This window comes from Propithecus coquereli, unplaced genomic scaffold, assembly GCF_000956105.1.
Source record: "Propithecus coquereli isolate 6110/MARCELLA unplaced genomic scaffold, Pcoq_1.0 Scaffold164, whole genome shotgun sequence".
Lineage (NCBI taxonomy): Eukaryota > Metazoa > Chordata > Mammalia > Primates > Indriidae > Propithecus > Propithecus coquereli.
The window spans coordinates 1-12,214 of NW_012140969.1; the positions used below are offsets into that span (position 1 = coordinate 1).

A 12,214-nucleotide genomic window follows, 5' to 3' on the forward strand; every position below is an offset into this window, starting at 1 on the left:
CTCCCGGCTACCTCTTCATATCCAGTCAGTAATGACTTCTTGAGGGTAGACACTGCTATTTCCACAGCAATGCCTCCCTATTTTGAGACCACAGAGAGTTTTGCATTGGTAACACTGACACGTGCTTCTCAAGTTCCTCTACTTTCAACACATTTTACAAGTAAGGACCCACCACCTCTATAATTCCTTTCTCGTTATCTCTTAGGAAATTACCCTTTTCTAAGACGTAAAAAAAGGTGTCAGTTAGGAGTTTATTCTTTTTCCACTAATTGTTTTAGCAATTATTTTTTGATCTCACTTCAGTGCCAGGCACTGTGCTAGTTACTGGGAAACAAGAATAGATAAGCACGTAGTTGAATCATAGTAGTATCATGATGGGTAATCTAGTATTACTACTAGTGATGATGATTACAATAATAATATTAACAACAGCAAATATTTATACAACACTTATTACGTGTCGAATGCAGTTTTTTGAAGTTTTTGATACTCCTCGTACACTACTTAGAGACTATTATAAGCCTATTTTGGAGTTCAAGAAATTGAGACATAGAGAAGATAAATAATTTTGTTAAGGTCATAAAGCTAGTAAGTTACAGAACCAGGATAAGAACTATGTGTCATTAGGAATCCATGCTCCTAAGCCTAAGCAGGCGTGGTCAGAGAGGTAGCAGAAAAACAAGAGGTTCTGTCATCGCAGATGCCATAGAAGGGGACAGTTTCAGGAAGGAGAAAGGTAAATTCTGTCAAATACTACAGAACAGCCAAGTTAAAATGAGGTGAGAAGTGCTTTGGCAACATAGGGGTCTTCAGGAATTGTAGCTATGGGAGTACCTGTGAAGTGTAGGGCACTATAAAAACAGCTAATATAATGCATCGATGAGGGAGTGTTTCACCCTTTGAATTGAGTATACTTCTATATTGAAAACAAAAGGCCAAAGCAAAGGATAAGTAAAAGAAAAAAGTGAGTGAATGAAAATTAAAGGAACAAAGTTTATGAGGAAGTGAGAGGGACCCAGGCCTCAGGAGGAAGAAACACTACTTCCAAGACATCAGTAGATGAGAGAAGGAACCTCTTAGCATTCCTCTCCTCTGAAGGGTTGACTTTGGCCCCAACTTTTATTCTGGACACAAGTCCTAAGAGGTCCTCCAACTACTCAAGAAGCTCCTGCTTCCCTAGATGATATCTACAGTGGGATGATTTGATCCATCTGCCCCAGCTAGTTTTACAATTCACAATAAGTTTAGATGCATTTGCTGAATGTTAACTCCCGTGTTAAAATGTAGTTCAAAAGTTGAGTCATTGGTGTTCCATAAGCAAATGATGAGTGAGATGGCAACAAAGCAAAAGTGTAGCTAGGCAGATGGAAGGATGAAAGGAAGAATGAAGAGATGGATGAATGGAAGAAAAGAAAGATGACTAGAAGGATTGCTGTATAGAAGAAAGAATGAAAAGGAAGGATGGATGGAAGGGAGGATTCAGGGAAACATAAATTGAAGGAAAGAAGGGAGGAAAGATGAAAGGAAGTATGGATGGTAGGGAGAAAGGATAAAAGGAAGAAAAGATGGAAGAATAGATGGTCAAATCTAGAGATGAATGAAAGGGAGGACAGATGCATATACGGGTAAGTAGATGGATCTGTGGATGGGTATAGCCACTTATGGCACATAGTCCTGGCTCAAGTTCATGCAGATGGACTTGAGAGGAAGAGTGTTGTGTGGTCACTTAACTGGATCCATCTAGACAGTGCTCTTTTTCTAGATGAGATGAGTTACCCCAGTTTTCTTCTCCATCCTCACCTGCAGGAACTGATGACATGATGGAACACATCACAAAGATACCCAATGGAGCAGCACATGAAGGCACCATAGAACCAGTCAAGGGGCCTCTGGAATCCACATCACCTGCTAGTCCTAGAGGTAGGTTCGACTTTGCTTACTTCCCAAGAATTCCACTTGAGACCATATTTCCTGCTGCAGAGAGACAAAATGCTTGTTCTCTTTAGAGAGAGAATTGTGTGCGGTTGTCATGGTTTGCCTTTCTGAGCTGGGTCTTTGTGTAGCCAGGTGGATTACCAGCTGGACACTACCGCTTTTCTGTCCCTCATGGCATGCTGAGTCAGCTTTGTTCAAAGTGAAATATGTCAACTTCATAAATTGGATCTAGTTTCCCTGAATCCTAAAAACATGTATTAATAACTTAATATGTGTCAGAGACTGTGTTATAACCTGAGGATTCACCCATGAAAAGATGAAAATACTTTGCAATTGTACCCATGGAGCACTCAGTTCAGTAGGAGAAACATCAAAGGAACGAAATAATTATTATGCAACTCTAAAAGTATTTGATAAAGATATAATGGAATTATAGAAGGAAGGCTTCATGGAGGAAGTGATATTTGAATTGGGTTTCAATTCAAAAGGATGAATAGGAGTTTACCAGGAAGATAGAAGGAGTTGATGAAGACATTCTGGATAGAATCGAGAGCAGCATGCAAAGGTACAGAAAGGTGAAACCCAGGAAGATCTGGGAGGTAAAAATAATTCACAAACGTGTTGCTTCTTCTTAAAGAGTAGTATCATGCATAAGCCTATTAAAGGCTTTGAGAAATCTTACCATAAAGAAACTTGTTCAGCTTTGTTCAACTTGGGGTTTAATACAATTATTTGACTGTGTAATCTTTTGCTCAGAAAGGTACCTACTAACATTTCGTAGTATTATCGTTCTGCCTGACAGTTTAAGAGGCATAGGTATATACAACGAGGGGTCCTGCTCACTGGACGGCTAAAAGTGTACGGCTTCCCATATCCATTAAGTTACTCCCAAGTAGAGTCTAGACTATTTTACCAGCTCGTTTTGGAGGATTTTCCAAGATCCAGGCTTTGGTGGAGTCACCTCCAGTCAGGTTATTAGTCTTAGCCTGTGACGCAAGTATCTTAGGTTGGGTCTCCCCAGAAGCAGACCTTGATTCAAGGATGTGGGGATGAGGGGATGATCCCAGGAAGCACTGGTAGAGGAGACAGAAAAGAAAAGGAAAGTAAGTTAATGCAAAATACATTCATGAGCAGGTCACAGCTGTGAGTAAGAGAGTGTCATTCCCACCAGGAACTTCTGGGAGGTAGCGTAGAACACCTCAGCATTGTCCTATTCAAGGGACGAGGTGGCTGTGGTATTCATCATATAATTCCCTTCTATCACTGACCATAAGCTGTTTGTTCCTGGAGATGCCAACACCCAGCACTTCCATCCTGTCCCCAATGCAGGCTGAGTGAAAGCTCTTAGGTGTGGAGTCACAGGAGCTGTAGTAGGAACCCACCGAAGTCACTATACAGCAACAGTGAGCGTTAACGGAATGTGAGTGGGGCATTGAGAGCGTTGGCCACAGCTAGGTCTCTGGAAAAGGGATCACCGGGTTTCAGGTGATAACCAATATTCAGATGGCAAAGTTTATGAGAGCTAGCCAACAGTATCCACCGGCTCTTTTTTCGTATAGATCTGGGTTTCTCAACCTCCGCACTACTGATATTTGGAGCAGATAATTCTTTGTCACAGGGGGCTGTCCCGTGCATTGTAGGATGTTTAGCAGCATCCCTGGCCTCTACTCTAAACGCCAGTAGCACTCCCCCACCCACAGACACACACTGGTGACAACCAAAAATGTCTCCAGACATTGCTAAGTGTTCCCTGGGAACAAAACTGCCCCTGGTTTGAGAACCACTGAACCAGACTATGCTTGTTAAAGTTCTTTCCTCCAGATAGACATTTTCTCCTCACTTCTTTCTCTTTCCATCATGCACCCCCTCCACAACAAGATCCTGAAATGTAGTCAGGGAAGGAATATTAGGCAGTGGTTAAGGGTATCTTTTAGGATTCAGAGAGAACTGTGCTCAAATTTCCACACCATGGGTCATGCCAAGACTGAGTGACCTTGGCAAATCACAACCTCTGAGTTTCTGTCATTTTCCCCCAATTCACACACAGGAGGGACACAAAGAGCAGAGACCACTGCCACAGCTCTGAAGACCACCTCCACAGCCACACTGACCACCAGAGTCTATACTGCCAGTTCAGGGTCACTGGCTCCCCTCAAGACATCAGCGCAAGCAGCCGCCACAAGCACAGCAGGAATGATGATCACAACCCCAGATGTTTCCTCTGATGTTTCAGAGATGACGTCCTCATTGGCCACAAGCCTTGGAGCAGAGACCACCACCGCTGTTTCCAGTATAATCCCATCTGTTTTCAATAGAGAACCAGAGCCCACAGCTTCACCTGTGCCCAGTTCTGGGGCAGACACCAGTCCATCTGTTCCGACTGTTTCCTTTGGTGAGCTGGATACAACAGCCTCGTGGAAGACTCACCCTGCAGAGACCACCTCAATTATTTCCAAGGCAACACTAAATGTTTCCCATAGTGAATCATATCCCACTCCCTCAACAGCCACCAGTCCTGGGGCAGAAGTCAGTTCAGCTGTTCCAAAGCCAACTGCCTCCCCCAATATACCAGATACGGTGACCTCACTGACTACTAGTTCTATGGCAAAGACAAGTATGGTTATTCCAATTCTGACAGAATCTCCAGATGAACCAGAGACCACAGCCTCAGGGGCTGCCCATCCCGCAGAGAAAAGCCCAACTGTTCCCAGGACAATCCCAAATATTTCCCATAAGGAGTCAGACACCACACCTTCAATGGCCACCAGTCCTGGGGCAGAAGCCAGTTCAACTGTTTCAACTATGACTATCTCACCTGGTGTAGCAGATCTGGTAACCTCACAGGTCACTAGTTCTGGGACAGATGCTGATATGGCTCTTCCAGCTCTGACTCTTTCCCCTGGTGAACCAGAGACCACAGCCTCATTGGTTACCCATCTTGGGACACACACCAGTTCAGCCATTCCAACTCTGACTACCTTGCCTGGTGTGTCAGGGCTGGTGACCTCACTGGTCACTAATTCTGGAGCAGGAACAAGTACCACTGTTCCAACTATGACAGTCTCTTCAGGCCAACTGGATACCACAGCTTCACGGATCACCCATGCTGGGGCAGAAGTCAGTTCAACCGATCCAACTCTGACTTTTTCCTTTAGTGAGCCAGATACAACAGCCTCATTGGTTCCTCATCCTGCAGAGACTAACACAGTTCCCAGGACAACTCCCAATTTTTTCCATAGCAAATCAGACACCATACCTTCAACATCCACCAGTCCTGGAGCAGAAGCCGCTTCAGCTGTTCTAGCTCCAACTGTTTCACCTAGGGTACCAGGGGCAGTGACCTCTCTGGTCACTAGTTCTAGGGAAGTAACTAGTACAAGTATTCCAATGCTGAGTCTTTCTCCTGGTGAACCAGAGACCACAGCCTCACTGATCACCCACCCTGATGCACAAACAAATTCAACCATTCCAGTTCTGACTGTCTCCCCTAGTGTACCAGGGCTGGTGACTTCACTGGTCACTAGTTCTGGGACAGAGACCAGTACATTTCCAACTCTGACTGCTGGCCCAGGCCAACTGGAGACCACAGCCTCATGGGTCACTCATCCTGGGATGGAAGCCAGTTCTGTTGTGACTTCTTTGACTGCCTCCCCTGGTGAGCCAGATACAACAGTTTCATTGGCTACCCATCCTACAGAGAATAGCCCAACCATTGCCAGGACAACCCAAAGTTTTTCCCATAGGAAATCATACACCACACTTTCAACAGCCACCAGTCCAGGGGCAGAATTTAGTTCAGCTATTTCAACAGCCATTTCAGCTGGTACATCGGATGTGCCAACCTCACTGGTCACTAGTTCTGGGGAAGATACCAGTACAACTTCTCCAACACTGATTGTGTCCCCACATGAATCAGAGACAATGATCTCATGGGTTACTCATCCAGAAAAGACCAGTCAAATGGTCCCCAGGACAATGTCCCACAGTGAATCAGACACCACAGCCTCAGTGGCCACCAGTCCTGGGGCAGAGACTGGTTCAGCTGTTCCAACAATAACTATCTCACCTGATGTACCAGACATGGTGACCTCACAGGTCACTAGCTCTGGGGCAGTGACCAGTATTATTCCAACTCTGACTCTTTCTCCTGGTGAACCAGATGCCACAGCCTCATTTGTCACCCATCCTGGGACACACACAAGTTCAGCCATTCCAACTCTGGCTGTCTCCCCTGGTGTATCAGAGATGAGGACCTCACTGGCCACTGGTTCTGAGACAGAGACCAGTTCAACTTTTTCAGCTCTGCCTGATCACCCACATGAACCAGAGGCAACAGCTTCCTGGGTCACTCAGTCTTGGATAGAAGCCAGTTCAGCTGTTCCAATTCTGACCCTTTCTTCTAGTGAGTCAGATGCAAAAGCCTGGGGGGTCACCTATTCTTCAGAGATCAGCGCATCTGTTGCCAGAACAACCTCAAATTTTTCCCATACTGAACCAGACACCACATCTTCAATGGCTACCAGTCCCAGGGAAGAAGCCAGTTCAGCCATTCCAACCACGACGATCTCACCTATTATACCAGATATGCTGACCTCACTGGTCTCTAGTTCTAGGACAGACACAAGTACATTCCCAACGCTGCCTGAGTCCCCACATAAACCAGAGACAACAGCCTCATGGGTCACTTACCCTGCAGAGACCAGCACCACGGTTTCCAGGACAGCCCTCAGTTTTTCCCAGAGTGAATCAGACACCACACCCTCAATCGCCACCAGTTCGACTGTTTCAACTACAACTATCTCACCTGGTGTATCAGATCTGGTGACTTCACAGGTCACTACCTCTGGGATTGATACTAGGATGACTTTTCCAACACGGACTGAGTCCCCGCATGAACCAGAGACAACCGCTTCACGGTTCACTCATCTTGCAGAGACCAGCACAACAGCTCCTAGGACAACCACTAATTTTTCCTGTAGTGAATCTGACACCATACCCTCAATGGCCACCAGTTCGACTGTTTCAACTGTGACTCTCTCACCTGGTGTACCAGATATGGTGACCTCACAGGTCACTAGTTCTGGGATAGACACCAATATGGCTCTTCCAACTTACACTCTTTCTCCTGGTAAAACAGAGACCACGGCCTCATTGGCTACCCATCCTGGGACACAGACCAGTTCTGCTGTTCCAACTCCAACTGTTTCTTCTAGTGAGCCAGATACAACAACCTCACGGGCCACCCATCCTGCACAGACCAGCACACCTGTTTCCAGAACAACCCCCAATTTTTCCCATAGTAAACCAGATACCACACATTTAACAGCCACCAGTCCTGGGACAGAAGCCAGTTCAGCTGTATTAACAATGACTATCTCACCTCGTGTACCAGATGTGGTAACCTCACAGGTCACTAGTTCTAGGGCAGTGACCAGCACGACTATTCCGACTCTGACTCTTTCTCCTGGTGAACTGAAAACCACAACCTTATTGGTAACCCACTTCAGTGCAGAGACAAGCACAAAATTTCCTGCTTCGACTGTTTTTCCTCATGTATTGGAGACCACAGCCTCACTCTCTACTGATGATGGGACAGACACCAGCATGACTATTCCAACTTCAACTTTATCCCCTGGTTTATCAGAGACCACAAATTTATTGGCTACCAGCTCTTTGGCAGAAGCCAGCACAGATATTCCAGCTCTGACGATTTCCCCTGGTGTCCCTGGGCTTCCTGGTGCCCCCACGACAGCTGGTAGGCCTAATACTGTAACTTTTTGGAGCGCAGAAACCTCACCACCCATAACTTCTATTGGACTCCCAGAATTTTCCAGGACTGTTACAGGTACCACTATGACCTCGACACCATCAGAAATCCCAACGCCACCTAAAACCAGTCATGGAGAAGGAGTTAGTCCAACCAGTATCCTGAAAACTACAATGGTAGAAACCACTCATTTAGCAGCCACAAGTTCAAACCCCACCATGGCTGATGCCACAATTGCCTTCAATACACTGGCTGGAAGTCCCTTTGCGCCTCTGACCACACCTGGGATGTCCACCTTGGCCTCTGAGAGCATGACTTCAGGAACAAGTAAGAATAGCTTATTTATTTATTTATTTATTTAGAGACAGGGTCGTGCTCTGTCACCCTGGGTAGAATGCAGTGGTGTCATCATAGCTTACTGCAATCTCAGACTTCTGGGCTCAAGCGATTCCCCTGCTTCAGCCTCCCGAGTAGCTGGGACTACAGGTGCCCAACACCACACCCGGCTAAATTTTCTATTTTTAATAGAAACAGGGGTATCACTCTTTTTAGGCTGGTCTTGAACTCCTAAGCTCAAGCGACCCTCCCGCCTCAGCCTCCCAGAGCGCTGGGATTATAGGCATGAGCCACCACGCCCAACTGAATAATTTTTTAATTGTGGTAAAATAGATATAATATAAAATTTGCCATTTTAATCATTTTAGGTGTACAATTTGGCGGCATTAATGACATTCACACTTTTGTGTGACCACCATCACTATCTTTCTCCAAAACTCTCTTTTACCACCCAAAACAGAAATTCTGTAGCCATTGAGCAATAATATCCCATTTCCCTAGACCTTGGTAACCTTCAATCTATTCACTGCGTCTATGGATTTGCCTGTTGCAGCTATTTTATATGAGCAGACTCATACCATATTTGTCCCTTTGTGTCTGGCTAATTTCAATTCACATAATATTTTCAAGGTTCATCCATGTTGTAGAATCTATCAGAACTTCCTTCCTTTTTGTGGATGAATAATATTTGATTGTACAGATATACCCCATTTTATCTATTCATTCATCCACAGGTGGACATTTGGGCGATTTCCACCTCTTGACTATTGTGAATAATGTTGCAACGAACATTGGTGTACAAATAACTGTTTGAGAACCTCTTTTCAATTCTTTTGGGTACATACTTAGGAAGAGAATTGCCGGGTCGTATGATGCAATTGGTTTGCTGGGGCTGCCACAACAAAACACCACAAACTGGGTGGCTTAAGCAGCAGAAATTTATGGTCCCACAGTTTGGGGGACTAGAGGAGAACCCTGGGAAAATGCAGACAGCGTGCACCTCAGAGACATCCACCAGAGGGGTGAGGGGGCTGGGGTGTTTATCCACCACCTTCCATCAGCCATGGCTGGAGGGATGCTCTCCGGGCCTGTTCATTCCCCTCAAAGAGATGCAGGTGCTGGTGAGTGCTGGAATGGTAACAACCAAGGGGATAGGGGAGTGCCCAGACACTTACCCTAGTGTGCCCAGGACTATCCCACTCTTAAAACTGAAAAGTTTGCATCCCAGGAAGGTCCCGAGCAAACTAGGATAGTTGATCACCCTATGCAGGAAGGTGTTGGACAGCGATTCCTACACAAGGACTTTCAAGTAGGGCAGCCCAGGCTGGACCCCAGCTTGGCACTGGAGTTAAAGTGTGTCCTCAGAGCCCTTCCTCCCATCCACCCCCAACCCAGGACCTGACTTAGGACTGGTCTCTTCTTACCTTCCCCTGCTGCAGCCAAAGTTCCTCTGTTGATGCCTTTTACCCTCAACTTCACCATCACCAACCTGCACTACATGGAGGACATGGGGCATCCGGGCTCTGAGATATTCAACACCACTGAGAGGACCCTGCAGCACCTGGTGAGAGCCCCCGACCCATGCCCATGTCACCTCAACACTGCCACACCCTGCCGTCTCAGTAGGGCCTTCCACTCACCCCTTTCATTCCTTCCCAGCTCAAGCCCTTGTTCCAGAACAGCAGCATCAGCTCCGGCTACTCCGGCTGCAGACTGACCATGCTCAGGTGAGACCTCCTTCCCTCACATCGTGAGGGCTGCACTATCACAGACAAGCTCTCCAGGAGGTGAGGACCTAAGCGTGACACCTAGAAAGCAAGGATTGTAAATGACCAAGGCCTTCCAGGATTTCAGACTCAGAAGTCACCCCTCTGGCTGAGTGTATCAGAGAGGGCTTCCTGAAAGAGGAAGCCATCAAAAATCTTATATTATCCAGATACTCAGAAGCATGGAACATTTAGGCTCACCAGTTAGAAAAGGCAGCATTGACTCATTGAGCAATCGTGGAATGAGGCATCTCTGGCCATCCCTTGTGACAGGTGCTAAGGACACTGAGAGGGTCATCCATGGGCCCTTCCCTCAAGGTGCTCATAATATAAAGAAGGCAGTGACCACATAGACGTAAGCCGTAATTGGAACAGGGTTAGTTCAATGGCAAAGCTCTATACAGGTGCCACAGGACAGCCCAGAGAAAGGACTTTTAACTCAATCTGGGGGAGTTGGGTGGAAGCTGTCTGGAGACGGTGATACCTGAGTCAGGTGTTGACAGCTGAGTGTATATTGGCCAGAAGAAACACTGGCAAAGGTGTATTCAGCGGGTAGCCCATCTTAAGGAATGGGATGGTTGAGAGAAATAGCATGATACATGAGAAAGGTTCTGTGAAATTGGAGAGTAGAGGGTGGAGCAAATAGCAATTGAATGAATGAATGAATAAAAAAGAAAAGAAAAATGGGAAAGAAGGAGGAAAGAAGGAGGAAAGAAGGAAGGAAGGAAGGAAGGAAGGAAGGAAGGAAGGAAGAGGAGCAGAGTTTCAAGGAGGGGGGGAAGATGATAAGATTAATTTGGCATCTATGCAGTCCAAGCTGTCCCTGAGGCAGCTGGTTACATGGGACAGAGCTCAGGAGAGCAGTCCCATCTAGACAAGAGTGAGATTGGAGCTCACAATAACGGAGTTGGTAGTTGAAAGGATGAATGTAAACCAAATGACTCAAGAAGAATGGGCAGCAAAAGAAGAGAAGTCAGTTGAGGTTGAGACCCTGGAGATGAACCTCCACTTTAAAGAGTAGGGTGGGAGCTGGACAAAGAGGTCTCAGAAAGAAATGTGTCTGAGAAACCAGACAAGATCCAGTAAAGAAAGATGTCATACAACACGGGGAGTGGGCGGGTTCGATTTTAAAAGAGACAGTTGAACAAAGTATTTAACTCTTCTGCATCCATCTCTGGATGTCCCCATTCCTACATCCCAATCTCTCCAGGACTGAGAAGGACGGGGCAGCCATCAGAGTGGATGCCATCTGCATCTACCGTCCTGACCCCGTGGGCCCTGGGCTGGACAGAGAACAGTTGTACCAGGAACTGAACCAACTGACCCACGGTGTCACCCAGCTGGGCCTCTACACCCTGGACAGAGACAGCCTGTATGTCAATGGTGAGTGTCCATGCTGCAACGGGGGTCTCCTACAATCTCAAGTCTGTCTGCATCAACTAGGGGCGATTTTGCACCCCAGGGGATGTTTGACAATGTCTGGAGACATTTTTGTGTCACGATCAGAGGGATGCTAATGGCATCTCGTGGGTAGAGGCCAGGGATGCTGCTAAACATCTCGCAACACACAAGGCAGTGGCCCCCCACCACCATAAAAAACTATCTAGAACAAAATGTCAATAGTGCCAAGGCTGAGAAAGTGCTGTGCATGGATCTGTAGTTCTGCTACAAACCTAGCATTTCCTTGGGGATTCATTTCTGAATGCTTAACACATCAAGGGAGGCCAAATTTCCTTTCCTCTTTTACCTTCTGGGATGAGATGTTTCCTCCTTCATAGTATCAAGAAAGCCCAACTGGGACATGCAGATGCTGGCGGGGGACAGAAGACAGTGATACAAAGCCCTGTGGTCAAGTCTTCCCCAATGGGCAGCCGGTTCCCACCTCATTCTCACAACAACTTGAGGCAAACTCTCAGTTTCCACGGGCCAGCCGAAACGACGCTGACGTCGTGGAACAAACGCCGACCACCCTTAGCAAAGATGCCACAAATCATAACTGTTTACACAGCCCCATTAGCAACAGGGCCCCTAACGGCAATGCTACCGCCAAGAATAGCAACTATATTCTAACTTTCCAAGCTAGAAAAAAAATCATACTATCATAACCCTTTGCGAATGAGAGGGAAGCTGTGAGAGCTAGAATACGATTAAATTATCTGTATGGATGGAGAGAACAGTTGTACCAGGATGGATGGATACAACCAGTTGTGTGGATGAGGCTGGAACACGCCTTCATTCACAAATGTGTCTTTTTACCCTAGTAATGTGTTTAGCGTTGCTGGTACATAGTATATCCCCAATACATCGGGGAGGCTGTGATTATTGTATTTTCATTTTAGTAATAGTAATGGTGATTATGTTCATCCTTATTATCAAAGGAGAAAGCTCATAGCAGGTATCAAATAAAATG

General features: G+C 46.3%; 1 protein-coding gene across 1 annotated transcript in view; it reads left to right on the top strand.

Moving 5' to 3' along the window:
* The first annotated feature begins 69 nt into the window (after positions 1-69).
* Positions 70-12,214, top strand: part of MUC16 (mucin 16, cell surface associated) — a 110,889-nt gene continuing 98,744 nt past the window's right edge. Inside the window, exons 1-8 of the mRNA XM_012641221.1 lie at positions 70-160; positions 1,807-1,923; positions 3,974-6,169; positions 6,518-8,029; positions 9,146-9,197; positions 9,446-9,602; positions 9,698-9,765; positions 11,015-11,187. Coding sequence (XP_012496675.1) covers positions 70-160; positions 1,807-1,923; positions 3,974-6,169; positions 6,518-8,029; positions 9,146-9,197; positions 9,446-9,602; positions 9,698-9,765; positions 11,015-11,187 — 4,366 coding nt within the window. The remainder of the gene's footprint in view (positions 161-1,806; positions 1,924-3,973; positions 6,170-6,517; positions 8,030-9,145; positions 9,198-9,445; positions 9,603-9,697; positions 9,766-11,014; positions 11,188-12,214) is intronic.